This window comes from Panthera uncia (assembly GCF_023721935.1).
Source record: "Panthera uncia isolate 11264 chromosome A1 unlocalized genomic scaffold, Puncia_PCG_1.0 HiC_scaffold_17, whole genome shotgun sequence".
NCBI classification, from domain to species: Eukaryota; Metazoa; Chordata; class Mammalia; order Carnivora; family Felidae; genus Panthera; species Panthera uncia.
In genome coordinates this window covers 152,256,782-152,275,849 of record NW_026057577.1, presented here as the reverse complement: position 1 = coordinate 152,275,849, position 19,068 = coordinate 152,256,782, and the positions used below count along the sequence as shown (strand labels likewise).

Genomic DNA, 19,068 nt, shown 5'->3' with positions numbered 1-19,068 from the left:
AATAAACAGCAGACTAACATGGCAGGATGTATATTTGTTAATTATTAATTTGAAAGTGTCTATTTTAGAAAATTAAATTGATCTGCCATACTGAAAGTATAAGAACAGAGCAAGTATTTTAGGACTCAGCACCTCTGAGTTCCTGAACTAATTGATTTAATACTTAAGTGTTCAAACTGGACTAAGGTTTGGGGGACAGTAGTTACTAGATAATCAGGGCCTACTTTGGCATAGCCAAGTAATCAATATTTGGAATCACTGATTCATAATAATCAGTATTCTGAATTCTTGCTCTCAAATGGGGACAGATTCTTGATTTGCAAATGTTAGGACCCTGGTGGCAGCTTCGGCTGAGTGCATTGACACATGTGTGCCAGGATCTGCCCATCCTGCAGTATACTGTGTCATGTTGGGGAGCTGGTGGTTTTGTGAGAGCCCTTCATGTTTACTGAGCAGCTACAGCATCTTCTCTGACATGCATGACATGTGTATGTCCTTGTTACGATCTGATCATACACCTGAGAGCAGGGTACCTTTCATGTTGATCCACAACAGCATCAGCACTATGGTTGATGCAAGTAAAGTCTGTGGCTTCTTTTGCAACCCAGGGTTTACCCTGTCCATTTGTTACACACCACATCAGAGCCCTGAACTTGTTCATATGAGCAGTATTGCTGAAATGTTAGTTTCACACCCTAAATGCAATTGAAACTGTGGGATTCTTTTTTCTTTCATGTTTTTTAGTCTCTGCGATATGATACCAGCTATTTTGTAGAGTATTTTGCCTTGGATCTCCTGATGGAAAATGGAGAATGTCGTGGTGTTATTGCGCTGTGCATAGAAGACGGGTCCATCCATCGCATAAGAGCAAAGAACACTGTTGTAGCTACTGGGTAGGAGTGTAACTTGTATTTAGTTTTTCTGTAGGAAAGTTGGGTCTCTGAGTTTCTTTAAAAAAAAAAAAAATGGAGGCAGTGACCTAACCCAGGAGCATAATAAACTTTGCCAGTCTCAGTTCCATGTCTCCAAAGGGGACAATCATAGCATCTGCCTCAGGTAGGTGAGGAAGTATCTGTCTTCAGCTTGCACCTGAGAGGACCCTTGAGGAAACGGGTCTGGAGAGTCACGTGACACTTCCTGGCTTAACCTGTCTTTTGCTTTAGTGGACACTGTGTTTATACTGATTTCTGGTGTAGATAAGTGCTGTTTGTTCACACGATGAAACTAAATTACATTTCTTACATTGTCAGTCCGTTATTTTAACCCTTTACAAGAGTGAGTCCATAAAAAGCAAAAATTTCAGCATTAAAGCAGCACACGCTTCTCAGGGAGGTCATTCAGATAGCATGAAAGTGCCTTGAAGTATAAACGAGAGTGCCTCCTCCGTCTCCCAGGCTCCTGCCCCAGTTGCCCAGGGTAGCGCATGCAGACAGCACCTGTCATGGTGCTGCGGGCTGCTCTGTCCACTCTGGTGCCACTAGAAAGGCGATCCTGACGGGACACCATGTGTCACTGCTTTCTCTCTGCTGGCCCATCTGTTTTCCAGAGGCTACGGGCGCACCTACTTCAGCTGCACATCTGCCCACACCAGCACCGGTGACGGCACCGCCATGGTCACCAGGGCAGGCCTTCCCTGCCAGGACTTGGAGTTCGTTCAGTTTCACCCCACAGGTAGGACGGGACCACTTTCATGGGGTCAGGACTCTCATACCTCTCGATGCCCCTCTGTAGTCCCACACACTAGCACATTCTCAGAGCCCAGCTTGTCATTTGCTCAAGAAAGTTTTTTCCATTTCTCCCAAGGCAGTTTAGGCCACCACCTTGCCTTGGCGATACCTGCTCCAGTCGTAAAGCTGGAGCTTTATGTAAAGACTGTTCAGTGTCCCTCTCCCCAACTCGATTGTCAGCTCCCGGAGGTGGGGACAGGTGATGCAGTTCACAGTGCCTGGCACATAGTAGGACCTCATCAGTGTTTCCTGAGTGAATGTCCCGAGAGCTGTTGATCAGAGTTGTGGCATGGGCAGATTCCAGTGTTACAGGGAAAACATCAGGCTGTCCAGTAGAGTAAAAAGTCGGGACGAGCTATGGCAGATGCGGCCCCCTGAGATGTTAATGACTATGGTGCCAGTTGTGGGCACATTGAGCTCATCTTGCGTCCTCAGACAGTTGAGTGTGCAAATGTGGAGTTCAGACGGGAGGTCTAGGCTGCAGGTGCAGAATTGAGAGAGTTCATTATTCAGATATGAATTGGAGAGAGAGATCTGCCTCTTGGGACAGGCAAGTCTCATTCTGGACTTTGTTTCTAGTTGCTTTTCTGACCTGTCAACTGAGGGGACACCACACTTTGTGGAAGTAGCCTCACACCATGCTAAAGAACCAGACCTGGGTTTTCTCTTTGCTCTGTCAGTATATTTTTTCTGATCCCTGGCAGGGATAAAAAGTAAAAAATGTTTTAGGTAGTTTTTTAATACTGGTTTTGGGAGTTTTGTTTTGTTTTAAAGTTTACTTATTTATTTTGAGAGAGAATATGTGAGCGGGAGAGGAACAGAGAGACCAGGAGAGAGAATCCCAGGCAGGCTCCCTCCTGTCAGCATGGAACCTGACTTGGGGCTCTGCCTCCCAAACTGTGAGATCATGACCTGAGCCAAAATCAAGAGTCAAAACACAATTGACTGAGCCACCCAGGTGCTCCAGGAAATTCTTGTTTTGTTTTTTGTTTTTTTTTTTTCTTTTAAAAGTTTGTTTATTTTTGAGAGAAAGAGACAGTGTGAGCAGGGGAGGGGCACAGAGAGAGACACAGAATCCGAAGCAGGCTCCAGGCCCTGAGCTGTCAGCACAGAGCCTGACTGGGGCTCGACCTCACCAACCGTGAGGTCATGACCTGAACTGAAGTCAGATGCTTAACCAACTGAGCCACTCAGGTGCCCCTGCTTTCTTGTTCTTAAAGCAAGAAAACTCTTCTGGTGTGGTAATGACAGTTTTAACTTTCAGGTGACATTGGCATAGGTGTTTGTCTCCTTGTTAAAATTCAGGTGCTTGGCATTCCTTATTGAAGGGACAGTGAGATTAAGGGCACAGACCTGCCTAGTTGCCAGGTGTGCATTTGGCTCTGCCTTCCCAGCTGCAGAACACTGACAAGTTCCTAGGCTATCATCGCTTTCTCTGAAAATAGGGATATTTCCTGGGGTTGTTACAAAACTTAGAGTTGTATACAGCAAGTACAGTACAAGTATGAACGGTGGTAATTATTGCTGTTGTTAACCAGTTTTTATTTTTTTTTAAGTTTTTATTTTTATTTATTTTCAAGAGACAGAGAGAGACAGAGCATGAGTGGGGGAGGGGCAGAGAGAGGGAGACACAGAATCCAAAGCAGGCTCCAGGCTCTGAGCTGTCGGCACGGAGCCCAATGCGGGGCTCGAACCCACAGACCGTGAGATCATGACCTGAGCCAAAGTCGGACACTCAACCGACTAAGCCACCCAGTCGCCCCATTAACCAATTTTTAGATACGAATTTTCCAAGCTGGTTTTTCTTACCTAGTCACAATTTCATGCTATAAAAGAACATTCTACAATTAAAACAAAACCTGAGATATTTAACTCATGCTTGGTTGTGCTGAAAGCTGAAAAGCTGTTGGAATTGGAATATTCAGCCAAGCTGTGTTGTTACTACATTAGCTGCCCTTTCTCCTCACTGCTGCTTCATTGGTGCTTTTTGTTGTCAAAACGTCCTACTATTCCTTACTTAACCTGTCCTTTGTCTTATTCTGTTGTGAGCATCATGCCCCTTGCATACCCTTTTCCTTTCCACCCCCAGAAATGTATTGGAAAAAAATTTGCATTTGAAATATTGACCTAGCAATTGTTAGGTTATAATCATCTAATTAACTGGGTTCTTTGCAGGTATATATGGTGCCGGTTGTCTCATTACAGAAGGGTGCCGTGGAGAGGGAGGCATTCTCATTAACAGTCAAGGCGAAAGATTCATGGAGCGATATGCCCCAGTTGCAAAGGACCTGGCATCCAGAGACGTCGTGTCTCGGTCCATGACTCTGGAAATACGTGAAGGAAGGTCTGTGTCATTCTATCCAAAGGTGTCTGAGTGCACACACACACACACACACACACACGCACACCCTCCTTTCTCTTTGGTGGCTGCTATTCATGTCTACATGTGCGCATGGGCTTGTGTGGCTTCTGTGTGAGTTTTAGCAACTCACCTACCCCACCCAACTCTGCGTAGGCTACCTCTCCTCCCCTTCGATGGGCCTTCGATGCTGTTTGGGGACCCACATGCGTTCGAGACCTTCACTGCGCAGGCTCTTGAGTGCCAGTGCTGCCTTACGATGGTGATCTTTCTCGTATCTTTGATGTTATAACGTTTAGAGATTTTATATTTGGAGTGTTTGCATTAAAAGGACTTTCTAATGCATTTACCAAGGAAAACAGCTAATTGTGACTTCCTAAGACTAGAGTATGAACTCAGTGAGGGCTGGAAGTCTGTGCATGTTCTGGCTGTGTCCTACCACATTCAGTCTACCCTGTCACAGAGCACGCGCTCAGAGATGTGAAGAATGGATGGCCACAAGTGAAGGGAAATTTTGTACAGCATAAAAAAATGTGAAACTCATAGTCTCACATTTTCTATAATTGCCGTTTTTTGCCTCACACCGTGATGTCCTTTTCCACCAGAGGCTGTGGCCCTGAAAAAGATCACGTCTACCTGCAGTTGCACCACCTACCCCCAGAGCAGCTGGCCATACGGCTGCCTGGCATTTCAGAGACGGCCATGATCTTCGCAGGTGTAGATGTCACCAAGGAGCCCATCCCCGTCCTTCCCACCGTGCATTATAACATGGGCGGCATTCCCACCAACTACAAGGGGCAGGTGACCAAACCAAGACCCTTCCACGGTGGGAAAGAGGGCGGGAATGATACAGGTGCCCTTGCGAGCTCAGAGAAGACCGATGTTTTCCTCAGAAGGCACTGTGTTGTTGTACAGGCTGCACTTCCCTTGAGTAGATGCTGCCAGAGGGCAGGGGGCTCGGCCACCTTTCAGCTTTCACTTTTCACTCCATAGTGATGAGTAGTTACTGATAACTTACTGATCCCTCCATAGTAGACAGTCACAGATGTAATATCATTGTTTTTCCCAGCTTATAATTTATTTTACCGTATGATCTCTTGTTACTTTTACTGCAGCCTTGTAAATTGTATTCTCTTTACAACGAGTACCTTCGAGGGGTTTGTAGTTCACCCAGAGCTTTTTGGTTCTTGACTTTTTTGGCCTGTCCTTAGGCGAGGTGACTGGAGATTACGTTCATAGATGAGTAATAGGCTGGAAGCATCTGAGTTACAACTCAAGTCTGCCCTACTCCCTTCCCTTCATTCGAATCCAGAGTCAGAGTGAGGGAGTAGGGGATCAGTTAGAGGTGGTGACTGAGGTTTCTCGTGAGCAGTAGGTGTGGGATTAAAATCACAGGTGCTGCCACATGGGATCCTTTGATCTCTCTTGGCCTGGGGTGGCTGAGTGTCTGGGTGCAGAGGGCGGAGACCGGACTGACACAGAGAGTTCCCTGTAGGTGAGAGCAGATCTGGCCTTCACCTGCCCTCCTCCCTCTGCCCCTGCATGCAGACACCCCACCGCAGGAAGCAGTCCTGTGCAGACTTTGCTCCTAAGTCTTCAGTCTTCCTTCCACAGGTTCTGAGGCATGTGAATGGCCAGGATCAGATCGTGCCCGGCCTGTATGCCTGTGGGGAGGCTGCCTGCGCCTCCGTGCATGGTGCCAACCGTCTTGGGGCAAACTCACTCTTGGATCTGGTTGTCTTTGGTCGGGCGTGTGCCCTGAGTATCGCGGAGTCCTGCAGACCCGGTATGTGTTTCTCCAGGCTGTTTCAGGAGGCAAGAGGTTGCCATGTCTTGATTTGTAATTGGAAATTTGTTTAGTGATCATGAAGGGGGTAGTCTCTTTTTACCCCCTATAAGTGAGGAAACAGAGCAATCAGAAATTTATATGGTGATAGACTTGAGACTAGACACAGGTTGGGTGAGGGTCTTAACAATTAAGAAGGTAACCTGGTTTTGGTCAGATTCTGTCCTATAGTCCTTGTGCTCTGCTTAGAAAAGTCATTGTTAGGGAGTTATTTTAAGGGGAGGTTTATCACATAGTTGCTTGCTCAATATAAATTACTTATTTGTAGTAAAATATTTTATTTTATTTATTTATTTTTTTTTTCAACGTTTTTTATTTATTTTTGGGACAGAGAGAGACAGAGCATGAACGGGGGGAGGGGCAGAGAGAGAGGGAGACACAGAATCGGAAACAGGCTCCAGGCTCCGAGCCATCAGCCCAGAGCCTGACGCGGGGCTCGAACTCACGGACCGCGAGATCGTGACCTGGCTGAAGTCGGACGCTTAACCGACTGCGCCACCCAGGCGCCCCTGTAGTAAAATATTTTAAACAGGTATGACGATAGAGTAGTTTTCAGTACTTATGGAAAAGTAATTTAGATTCTAAAAACAAAATATAAATACCCTATTAAAGCAGAAAGGGAGGACGTAATGTACACAAACAGAGGATTGGGTCCTATCCGTCCCTGCATTGATACAGTGGATTCAAGTCAGTGATTGCGTTCTTCTGTTAAAATAATCTGCTGAGGAAAAAATGCCATGTGCTAGAAGGGTGAGTCCCACTGTGAACAGGACACTTACTGTCGCTTTGACATTCAGAGGGTCTTCATGTAGATTGTGTTGGCCCATTTGCTCAGAACAACATGTGAGGGGAAGTCACTGTTTCCAAGGGAAGTGTCGTGGGATCCCCAGGCCTCTGCTCTTCTCGTTACGCTTCATTGACGGTGACCATTTAGTATCAGTTGTGCTATTTTTATTGTACAAAAGCTTTTCGTATGGACTTTTAAGTTGGTGAAAATCTTACTATCCCATTAGTTAAACACAGCCCTTAGTATACCATGCCGTGCTCCCCTTTACGTCTGCAGTTAGCAGATATATGTAAGGAGAAGGACAGCTGTATTTTCAGACACCCTCTCCCTTGCTCTGACTACAAGTCCAGGCTGTGAAGGGCAGATGTGGGGCCCTGTCCCAGTGTTTGCTGCAGAGGCAGGAGTTGAACCCACCTGGTCTGATACCAAATCTAATGCTCATTTCACTATAGCAGTGAAGCCTGAAATCAGATCTCAGAGGAAAGCAGAAAATTCGAGGTTTCTTTTCTTTGAAAAAGAGAAAAAGGAAGTTTTGTAAGAATATCTTTACTTTCGGGGCATCTCACTCTGATCCCAGGGTCATGGGATTGAGCCCCACATTAGGGGCTTGGAACCTGCTCAGGATTCTCTCCCTCTGCTCCTTTGCTCACACACGCACTCATTCTCTCTCTCTCTCTCTCTCTCTCTCTCTCTCGGTCTCTCTCTCTCTCTCTCTCACTCTCTCAAAAAAAAAAAACAAATTTTTTTTTTAATATTGTTAGAAAAGATGAATATCTTGTACTTTTATATCTGAAGGATCAGTATACAGTTTTAAAAAGTTTTTTAAACTTAGCAGTAAAAAGGAACAAATTACTCCTACATGCAACAACACAAATGCATTTCAAAACATATGAGGTTGTGTGACCCAAGCTTAAAAGGCTATATACATACACCTAACTTTATTTACATAACATCTTGGAGGAGACAGAACTAGGGAATAACACGGCTTGGTGGTTGCCGTCCTGCTCATGGTGGAGCTTGTGTGACTCTGTGAGGCAAAATGTGCAAAACTCTACACCAAAAATGATAATTGTACTTTAACTTTTAAAAACAAAAAAAAAAGGAAGAGCATCACTATATTTTCCCAAATATGAATATTTTAAACATTAAAATGTTTAAACCTTAATCTGGATCCTATTATGATGGTTACAGGAATCCATACCATGTGTCAACATTTGTAGAACTATGCACCTAAAGAAAAATAATTTTGGTAAATGATCACTTTTTAAAAACGTTAAAAACAAAAGCAGAAGAAACCACAACCAGGGGCACCTGGGTGGGTCAGTCAGTTGTGTCCAACTTCGGCTCAGGTCATGATATAACAGTTTGTGGGTTCGAGCCCCGTGTCAGGCTCTGTGCTGACAGCCCAGAGCCTGGAGCCTGCTTCGGATTCTGTGTCTCCCCCGCCCCACTCCGCTTGTACTCTGTGTCTCTCAAAAATGAATAAACATTATAAAAAAAAGAAGAAGAAGAAACTGTAACCGGCCTAAAATTGGGGCATGTCACATGAGAGACCATTGCCCTGGCCCCTTGCAGAGAGCAGCTGTGAGCAGCCCAACTTTACCTGCAAACCTTTGTTTCCTGTTTTTCATACCTTCTGCCCCTTTTACCTCTTGAAAAAAATACATTTCAAAACATGTTACCCCCCCCAAAAAAAAAAAAAACCTTTAAAAAATCTTCAAAACATTTATCTTTATTTTTTAGAAAAGCAAGAAGAGCAAATCTTGAGGTTTGGGTAAGCAGATATAAGGGTCTGAATCAGCAAGAGACTTTTAAACGTGCCAGACCAGGTCCTCCCTCATCTTTGAATGAGGACCACGTCGTGGTGGGGGTGGGTGGTGGTGGCAGAATTGTTGGAAACTGCTCACTACCTGAAGGTGCCAGTTCTCCCTTCTGTAGAGTAATACTGCAAGGTGTCTTTGCATAAATCTAATTTTTAAGCTTAAGAATAGTTTCTGTTTTGTTCAAAGATTTCTTACTGGATACCTCCTCCTTGCCAGAAATTTTGTCTTTATATGTTTATGGCCCCAAGTCAATATGTGGTGCTTCAGTTAAAGGGTGGCTTGGGTGGAACATTCGCTCAGGTTATGGGTACATTTTCCAAAAGCCATTAAATTCTAGCTTTTTGTTTGTATATTTTTTAAGGAGATAAAGTTCCTCCAATTAAACCAAATGCTGGAGAAGAGTCTGTCATGAATCTTGATAAGTTGAGGTTTGCTGATGGAACCCTAAGAACATCAGAACTACGACTCAACATGCAGAAGGTAAGCACCTGTGCTCTGAAGTGAGCAGGCCATTGTGTCCACAGTCCTGTGCCAGGCCCGGGTTGAGTAGCAAGAGGACACATTACACACAGAAGACCGCAGGTAGCAGCCCAGGGCGGAAACTACAACTTCTACATCCCACCGTGCTTGTATGTGGCTCCTCAGACCCTCTCTTCTGTTGTGCGTATGTCACAGCCTGAAGGGGGAGAGAGAGTGGAAGGTCCAAGAAGGTCCCAGCTGGGAACTTCCTTATACCAGGCTTCCTGAAAGCCCAACACATCTCATTGCCAAGAAGTTAATCCTATCATCACACCCAGCTTCTAGCAACTCTGGGAAATGTCTTTAAACTGGGGCCATTGTATCCCCTAAATAAAGTCAGGAAGAGTGGAGAGTGTGGGTTTTGGGGGGAAATGGTAATCTGTGCACTAGTTGTCGTCACAGTATTTATCTTCTAGATCAGCATGTCTGATGGGATGTTCTCTGAGGATGGGAACATGTGTCTTTGACCACATGTGACTGTGCAGCATGTGAAATGTGGCTAGTGTGACTAAAGAACTGAGTTTTATTCAGTTTCAATTTAATATAAATCGCTACACATGGTTACTGCATTGGGTAACGCAGGGTTAGATCAATAAAAGTAGTATGTAAAACAGCTAGGGATCCATCAGGTTCTTCGACTACAGAGATCCTTGGTCCATAAGTAAGATCTCTGTCCACTTGAAATTATTTGTAAGAATTTGTGGAGGCATTTTCCAAAAAGAAGCCACCCTTTGCTTTAGTCACATTCTGATAAGGAGTCCAGTGGCGCAAATGCTCACCACCAAAAGTTGCACCATGCAGCTTTTATAGGACTGTGTGGTTCTGTGTTCAGGTGAGACTGGGCTTCAGGGAGGCTTCCTGGAAAGGTAAGGCAAATAGCATGTGTGAAGGACAAAGGTATGTTTAAGGAAACCAGTCAAGTGATCTGTGCAGGACTTTTGTGGGGTACTGATACCAGGAGTTGGGAGGCCAGCTAGGACAGATGTAATCATTGCACTGGATAGTAGGAACTTCCGTTTGGATATGGAAATGGTGAATCCATGAGAGATTTTGAAATAGGAAACCTTAGAGGTATTCCCACTAAATAAGGCACGTACAGATCTTTGACTTACAATGGGGTTATGTCCTGAAAAAATGCATTTAACACACCTGTCTTACTGAACATTCGCCTAGCTGGCCTTAAATGTGCTCAGAGCACCTAGGTTAGCTTGCAGTAGGGAAAGTTCATCTGACATGAAGCCTATTGTATAAGAGGGTGTGGTCTGTCTCACGTAATTTATTGAATACTGTACTGGAAGTGAAAAACAGTGGTTGTGTGAGTGGAGATGGTTATTGAGCCTCAGGACCATGGGGCTCAGTGGGAGCTGCAGCTGCTACCACCACCCAGAGTCATGAGAGTGTGCCCTAATGCACACTGCCAGCCTGGGAAAAGGTGACAGCTCCCGGGACAGTTTCTCTGAATGCAGATCCCTTTTGTTTCCTTGTAAAGTGGAAAAATCATTGCTCAAACCCTCATAGGTTAGGGACCATCTGAATTGGTATCTGCTGTGTGCCAGGCAGTATTCTAGATGCCCGAGTCATCCAAAGAAAACAAAAAATCCTGCCCTCGTGGAATGGACACTTGAGTTGGGGGACGGAGTAATCATTTTGCTGATTCCAGTAAATACAGTAAGAAAGAGAAAAGAAATGACAAATGTATTGAAAAGGAATAGACAAAATTACTGCTTACTGATACAATTAAAAATTCCAAGATGGTAAGTGGAAAACTAATAAAAACAAGAATGAAGTAAAGCATCTGGATAAAAGATTCATATATGGAAATGAGTAGCTTTCCAGTATACCTGCAGGAATCCATGTGAAAATGATCTTCACGGTGCAGCCAAAAAGTTTAAAATACCTTGAATAACCCTAACCCTAAAGAGTATGACAACATGAGCGCTGAAGAACATAAAAGAATGTGTTAATTAACATTTACCAGATTCTGAGACAGCTTTTTCCCTTTGCTTTCGCTGAAAAGCCAAGACGTTTGATGGTATGCTTTATAATTTTTAAATTATGTATCTTTCTAAAGAAATAGATGAGGTATCTGTTAAATAGAACTAAGTCAACAAGCTGTGTTAGTCTGTGATAGAGAAGGAGACATCTAGATCAGTTGCATAGAGTCCAGAAGTAGGCCCGGGCACATGCTGTGATTAAGCATGGGATAAGGGGGTTTTTCAAGCGTGATGAAAGGTCATTCGGTGAGTGATAGGAAACAAAGGTAGATCCTAAAATAAATTTCGGTTTTATTTCATGTCCCATTTCTTATGAGCATAAACAAGAAAACCATACAGGAATTTGACACATGAGGAGTTTTTACAGTATTTAACCAGAAGTCCACCAGGGAACGCTCCCAGGCTTCTCACTTCTCCCTCTACTTTATGACCATCCACTCCAGGCTCACTGCAGACCACCTCATAATCTTAGCACTTCTTAGTTTGTGTCAGCAAGGAGCCACCTGCTGCTCCTAGAACATTTACCACCAGATCTCGAGGGTGGAGCAAGTCTAGGAACTGCTGTCTCCTTGGGAATTCGAAGGTGGAACCCTCACGCCTTTCTGCCACCACTCAGTACATTATGCCTCAGAAGTAAGTCTGCTTGGAATCACAGATCTTGGCCAAGTTCCACAAACTGCCTTCCCTAAATGCACAATGTTCCATTTTAAATAACGGACATGGATTTAAGACATGTACTTAATAGGAACATAGAATCATGTTTTAAAAGCATTTATCAGGGGCACCTGGGTGGCTCAGTCAATTGAGTGACTGACTTCGGCTCAGGTCATGATCTCACTGCTCGTGGGTTCAAGCCCTGCATCAGGCTCTGTGCTGACAGCTCAGAGCCTGGATCCTGCTTCGGATTCTGTATCTCCCTCTCTCTCTCTACCCCTTCCCCATTCACACTCTATCTCTTAAAAAATAAACATTAAAAAAATTTAAAAAGCATTGGTGTGCCTGGGTGGCTCAGTCAATTGAGCGTCTGACTTCGGCTTAGGTCATGGTCTCGCAGTTCGTGGGTTTAAGCCCCACGTCGGGATCTGTGCTGACAGTTCAGCCTGGAGCCTGCTTCAGATCCCGTGTCTCCCTCTCTCTCTGCCCCTTCCCTGCTCACTGTGTCTCAGAAATGAATAAACGTTAAAAAAATTAATAAAATAAATTAATAAAAAAGCATTAATCAGAACTTCATTTAACATCTATTTATGATAAAACTCTCAACAAGGCAGGTATAGAGGGAATGTACCTCAGTGTAATCAGGGCCATATGTGACAAGCCCACAGCTACTGTCACACTCAGTGGTGAAAAGCTAAAAGCTTTTCGTCTTAACATAGGAGCAAGACAGTGTTCACTCTTACCACTTCATTCAACACAATACTGGAAGTCCTAGCTAGAGCAGTCAGGCAGGAAAGAGAAATAAGAGGTGTCCAAACTGGAAAGGAAGAAGTAAAAGTCACTATTTATAGATGTATGAGATATTTGACACAGACTCCACCAAAAAAACTTAGACCTAGTAAGTGAATTCAGTAGTGTTGAAATATGCAAAATCAATACATAAAAATCTGTTGTTTCTGTATACAAAGAATAAATCTTCTGAAAGAGAAATTAAGAAAATAATCCCATTTACAACTGTATCAGAAAGAATAAAATACCTGGGAATAATACATTTAACCAAGGAGGAGAAAAATCAGTACACTGAAAACAGTAAAACAGTTTTCTCGTATAGAATGGGAGAAAATATTTGCAAATTATATGTCTGATAAGGGGCTAATATCCCAAAATATATAAAGAACTCCTACAACTCAATAGTGCAAAAACAGCCTAAGAAATGGACAGAAGGGCTGAATGGATGTCTCTCCAAAGAAGACCTATGGATAGGCCAACAGATACATGAAAAGATGCTCAGTGTCACTCATCATCAGGGAAATGCAGATCAGAACCACGATGAGCCATGGCTGGCTGGCTTAGTCAGTGGAGCGCGCAACTCCTGGTCTTGGGCTTGTGAGTTCGAGCCTTGTGTTAAAAATAAAATCTTTTTTGGGGCGCCTGGGTGGCTCAGTCAGTTGAGCGGCCAACTTCGGCTCAGGTCATGATCCCGCGGTCCGTGAGTTCGAGCCCCGCGTCGGGCTCTGTGCTGACAGCTCAGAGCCTGGAGCCGGTTTCAGATTCTGTGTCTCCCTCTCTCTCTGACCCTCCCCCTTCATGCTCTGTCTCTCTCTGTCTCAAAAATAAATAAACGTTTTAAAAAAAAAATTTTTTTTTAATAAAATAAAATCTTTTTTAAAAAGGTGAAATGCATAAGAAAAAATCTAAAGGGTTTAATGGTTCTTGGCATGGCTTTTCATATGAATTGAAGATTTACAAATGGTATTTTGTGTTACAGTCGATGCAAAATCATGCCGCAGTGTTCCGTGTGGGAAGTGTGTTACAGGAAGGTTGTGAGAAAATCAGCCAGCTCTATGGAGACCTAAAACATCTGAAGACATTTGACCGAGGTGAGCATTTCTGTGGGCCCCTGCACACAATTGGGGTGCTGGGCATTTGCAAGGGAGGCTGCCTCAGGGTCCTGTGCATCCCACTTAGTGCTGACTTACCTGTCCTTGCTATTTGTGTGGATGCTGGCAAGCCCATAGCTACAGCCTGGAGTACCCATCTGACTGGATCCTGTCTCTCATGGGTGCCTTGTGTGTCCTCAGGAATGGTCTGGAACACCGACCTGGTGGAGACCCTAGAGCTGCAGAACCTGATGCTTTGTGCACTTCAGACCATTTATGGAGCGGAGGCTCGGAAGGAGTCACGTGGTGCTCATGCCAGGGAAGATTATAAGGTGCGCCTTCACAACATACCCTATTTGCACATCATGCCTTCTCTCACCTGGCCTTGCTTAGTCCCTAACCCTGTACTTTCTCTGCATTTCACTCAATTTTCCCAAAAGTAAATTTTAAAAAGTAAGCCCTTTTTTTCCCCCCCTGATAACTTGTACACTTTGGTATCACTGTGTTTACTACCAGTGTGACCTTTTTCTTGGTTTGGATCAGTATTTGCTGCTGCCAGTAGCAGCCTGAGCAAAACACACCTGAACTTTACTTGGTCAAAGGTTGCTGTGCAGTCCGAGTATTATTGCCAGAAAATGCTAACTTACTGACTTAAAATGATGAGGAAATCATCATTTGAGACCTGATCTCATCTTGGGTCACTTTTTAAAAAATTTTTAATGTTTGTTTTTTTTTTAATGTTTATTTTTGAGAGAGAGACAGAGCACAAGTGGGGGAGGGACAGAGAGAGGGAGACACAGAATCCGAAGCAGGCTCCAGGCTCTGAGCTGTCAGCACAGAGCCTGACACGGGGCTCGAACTCATGAACCGAGAGATCATGACCTGAGCCGACATTGGATGCTCACCTGACTGAGTCACCCAGGCGCCCCATTGGGTCACTACTTTTTTAAATGACGTGATTTTTATGCAGAGTACAGTTGTCAGATTTTTCCAGAACAGAGCACTCAGCATATGACAGCAAAACATCAAGGAAATGGGCACTCGGGAACAAACACGAACTTAGGATGGAATATCGGCAGGACCCGAGCCACTTTCCAGACAGACAGGCTTTGGTCTGGGACAGTATTAGTGTTCCTGGTAGCAGGCTCACCAGTCAGCTGTGAAACTTTGTTAATTTACCTTCCACTGACTGGAGCTGGATTAGATTAATATTAATTAAGCACGTTTGTCACATGTACTGAGAACTAGAAGCTTCTCTAGGCTGTTGGTTGGCAGTTTGTGTGATGAGATGAATGAGTTTTCCTTCAGTGTTAGCAGATAAGCAGGTGGAAGCTGCTTCCCAGGGAGAGCTCACCTGTAGGTATGTGTTCAGAAATAAGGGAAGGTGGGGCACCTGGGGGGGGGGGCGCGGTGCTCAGTCAGTTAAGCATCTGACTTTTGATTTCGTCTCAGGTCATGATCTCACCATTTGTGAGATCAAACCTTGTGTTCTCTCTCCTCTGTCGCTCCGCCCCTCTCCCCCGCTCATGCTCCTTTCTCTTATAAAATAAATAAACAAAAAGGGAAAGAAGGTGCTAGCCCCACTTGCTTGCCTTTCCCCACCACCACACTCACCTCACTCAGCAGAAACAGAAGCAAAGTGTTTTTATTTTATTTAATTAATTAATTTTATTTTTAAGTAATTTGTCTCTACACCCAACATGGGGCTCAAACCCATAACCCTGAGATCAAAAATTGCGTGCTCCACTGACTGAGCCAGCCAGGTGCCCCTGGTTTTCATTTTAAGAGGCTCTTGTACATTCTTATTCATTACTATGTGCCGGGTATTCCTTAATTGTGTTCAGCTTCTCTTTGAGAGTTTTTGAACAAAATTTTAATATAATTGCTAGAACTGAAACATTTCAATAAAAGCTGAAAGAAGATGAAAGTTCCCAGAGTACAGAGCAGAAAGACAAAGTATTTGATAAACTTTTAAGTGCATAAAAGATCTGATTTCCACACCCAAACCACCCACTGGTTGTAGAAATGGAGCTCTGAGCTCATGGTGCTGCAGACCCACTGCTAGCTCTGTGGCCTCGGTGGATTCTACCCTTGTTGGGACCCGCGCCGTGGAGGCCCTGGAGTGAGGAACCGCCTGTCTGGGAGCCCCAGGGTGGACAGGTCCTCTGGAGGACTGACCACTGGCAGATGGATCACATGTCTCATCTCTCCATCCCACCTGCATTTGGGACTCAGTTGCACTGTTTTTCACATTGTGTGTTGTTTTAGATCAGATCTACACAAAATGGTGTTTCATTAGGGATTGTAGAAGGAAGGGGCATGGGTTGAAAAATGGACTAGGAATGTCCCAGCTCAGAACAAGGTCTGGTTGGGTCCGTGAATAGCTCCTTGTTGGGTGGGATCTAGGGGGATTCATAGCAGACTGGTCTCTCATGTATCATTTCAATGAGTTTGCCATATTTTCCGGTTAAATTGCTGTTAGAGAAGTAAGAAACTTGAAGTGTGATTGTTAGTGGTATTTTCTGAAATACACTTACTTTCTCTGGCCTCAGGAGCGGATTGACGAGTATGATTACTCCAAGCCCATCCAGGGGCAGCAGAAGAAGCCATTTGAGGAACACTGGAGGAAGCACACCCTTTCCTATGTCGACATCAAGACTGGGAAGGTATATGGGGGCATGTTCTGTTCACATATCGCTGACAGATACGCTGTCCCACATGTTCTAGAGTTCAGCGTGTGATGGACTAGGAGAAGCAGCATGGATTTAAGTCGACCATTGACAGATTTGAGATACCACTGGAAAAAACCTTGTCAGTCAGCTTCTGTCTGGAGGCAGAATTCAGCATGGGCAGGTGGTTCAGAAGGGCTGGTCGTCCACAGCTTAGCACTGGGCAAGGAGTGAGCACCCAAGCCTGGATAGCAGGGGAGGGGATGAGGATTCTGGAGCCCATAGAGAGCAAGATCAGGGGGTGGGGGTGGGACGGGAAAACACTCCTTTCTTCCCATTGGTCGGACCACCTCAGGGTGCAGCCTCAGGGAACCCAGGGTATGCTGTGCAGCCCTTGGCATTGGCCTGGGCACAGCAAGAAGGGGAGGGGGTGAGGGTGCTGGGAACAACCAGCTACAAGTACAATAAAGGCTCACAGTCTTACTCCACCGAAGGGTAATTCACCCATTTGACTTTTCTCCTGGGCATTAAGAGTCCGAAATAAGATACAAAGTGTGTACCCTTAAGCTTTTCAGGCTTGTAAGGGATCATCTCAATCATTTGTCTCAGTCTGCGGAAATTGCATTGTGCTTTGTTGTCATCACTTTATACAGAGTGCCTAGTGTCTGCTATTTCAGGCAGGCAGTGATTTTCATAATTTTGCATGAAGGCTATTTTCTGACAGTGTATGTAGAAAGATATCAGACTGGGGCCACCTGGGTGGCTCAGTCAGTTAAGTGTCTGACTGTTGATTTCAGTTAAGGTCCTGATCTCACAGTTTGTGGGGTCAAGCCCCGCATTGGGCTCTTCACTGATAGCACAGAGCCTGCTTGGGATTCTGTCTGTCTCTCGTGCTTTCTTTCTCTCTCTCTCTCTCTCTCTGTCTCTCTCTCTCTGTGCCCCTCCCCCACTCTCGCAATCATGCATGCTTTCTCTCAAAAAATAAACAAACATCAAAAAAATTATTTAGAAAGGTATCAGACTTCTGTCTCAGTACAATCCTATTTTTGGTAATGTTCAAGACTTTTTACAATTATATAAGAAGTAAGTGCTCATTTTAGAAAGTATAGAAAGTGCAAGATAAAGGAAATTAACATTTGTAAGATCACCAATCACAGATACCCCTTATTATTATTTTGAAATTTTTATTTCTGAAATTTTGAAGTTTATTTTGAAAATTTATTTTGAAATTTTATTTTATTTCATTATTATCATTTTGAAATATTTCCTTCAGGTTTTGCATGTATGTTTATACACTTTTCCTTATATGTATGTTTATATACTTTCCTTAAATATGAGTAGAAAAATATATAGTTTAAATGTAATTAAAGGATGACAGTATATACAGGGTTTCACCTACTTCTTGAGCATTTGTGTAAAGCATCAAGAATTTTGTACATTGTTATTTTAATTGTTGTATTTCACTACATGGATTTACCATAATTTACATAGCCAGTCCCCTGTTGTGCTTTTAGATCCTTTTTGAGTTTGTTAGTGAAAAATACTCTAGTACATATTTGTGGTTTTAAGTTCCTGAAATTTGCCTTTTTTTTTTAGTTTGAGAGAAAGAGAACAGGGGAGGGACAGAGAAGGAGACTCCCAAGCAGGCTCTGTGCACTGTCAGTACAGAGCCCCATTCAGGGTTCGAACTCACGAACTGAACCGTGAGATCATGACCTGAGCCGAAATCAAGAGTCGGGTGCTTAACCGACTAAGCCGCCCAGGTGCCCCTACAAATAAGTTTTATAGTTAATTTTTCAAAAGAGCATAAGAGAATGCTGTTTGTGTGGTTTTCTACAAATTTTGTCTATCAATTTTTCTTTTTAAGGTCTCCTTGGAGTACAGACCCGTCATTGACAGAACTTTGAATGAGGCAGACTGTGCCACAGTCCCTCCAGCCATTCGCTCCTACTGATTGGGCCAGAGGTGACCGACTTTGTACCCATGTATAATAATAGCTCATGTGTGCTTTTATATCATAACTGTCCTATTGATACCCTGTCCTCAAGGGAACAAGGGTCACCATTCGAATAGGTATCATCTACCTGGTGGCCAGAAGCTTGCCAGTAATCAATAGCCAGGAAGTGTGAGGCTTCATTCTTGTGAACTAATAAAACTGGGCATGATTCTTAAATAAACATAAATTACAAACCTATTTCTATTCCAAGTCCATTTATGAGGTTATACTGTTTGACTTGAGGCCTGTTTGTTGACCTGAAGTATCGAAATCCAGAAATTTTGTTGTAGTATATAATTAAGTAAAAATGAATTTCGATGCTGACAGCACATGAAAGAAATAAACATATTCTCCTTGTTCTTAGTAAGCAAATGGTTTAATATGTGAACATGTGTCCTAAAGTATTTAAATAACCGGATACTAAAGGAAACAGATGGATTTCTTCTTTCCCTACTTGCTTTCAGCTGCTACTTGGGGTCTCCTTCCTAGTAGTTGTCTCAGGGCTGGCTTCTGTAGACTCCAGTCCACAGCAGGTAGGGTCATTGATATTACTGTCTGTTTTTCAATTTTAAGGATGGTCCTTAAAAACTTACTTTGCAAATATGTAAAACATTTATGTTCTTTCAGAGTCCCTTATATTTGGAGCTAACCTCCTTAATTGTTCCTCCATTCTCTCCCTTCTCTCCCTCATAGCAACCACTTTAGTTATCTTCTTAGCTAAATGGTTAAAGAGAAGAAGAAAGCAAATCTGTATTTGCATTATGATGTATAGACCATTGTGCATTCCTTGTCTGCATATCTGGAGGTCACTCCT

The 19,068-nt window shown here is 43.7% G+C and overlaps 1 protein-coding gene across 2 annotated transcripts in view; it reads left to right on the top strand.

Annotated features, from left to right (window-relative positions):
• Positions 1-18,452, top strand: part of SDHA (succinate dehydrogenase complex flavoprotein subunit A) — a 29,891-nt gene extending 11,439 nt beyond the window's left edge. For both annotated transcript variants that reach the window (XM_049648335.1, XM_049648334.1), the window contains exons 6-15: positions 745-893; positions 1,547-1,671; positions 3,903-4,071; positions 4,692-4,887; positions 5,701-5,872; positions 8,904-9,022; positions 13,478-13,589; positions 13,791-13,921; positions 16,142-16,255; positions 18,126-18,452. In XM_049648335.1, the coding sequence (XP_049504292.1) occupies positions 745-893; positions 1,547-1,671; positions 3,903-4,071; positions 4,692-4,887; positions 5,701-5,872; positions 8,904-9,022; positions 13,478-13,589; positions 13,791-13,921; positions 16,142-16,255; positions 18,126-18,212 (1,374 nt within the window). In that variant the 3' untranslated portion in view covers positions 18,213-18,452. The remainder of the gene's footprint in view (positions 1-744; positions 894-1,546; positions 1,672-3,902; positions 4,072-4,691; positions 4,888-5,700; positions 5,873-8,903; positions 9,023-13,477; positions 13,590-13,790; positions 13,922-16,141; positions 16,256-18,125) is intronic.
• Positions 18,453-19,068: the final 616 nt, after the last annotated feature.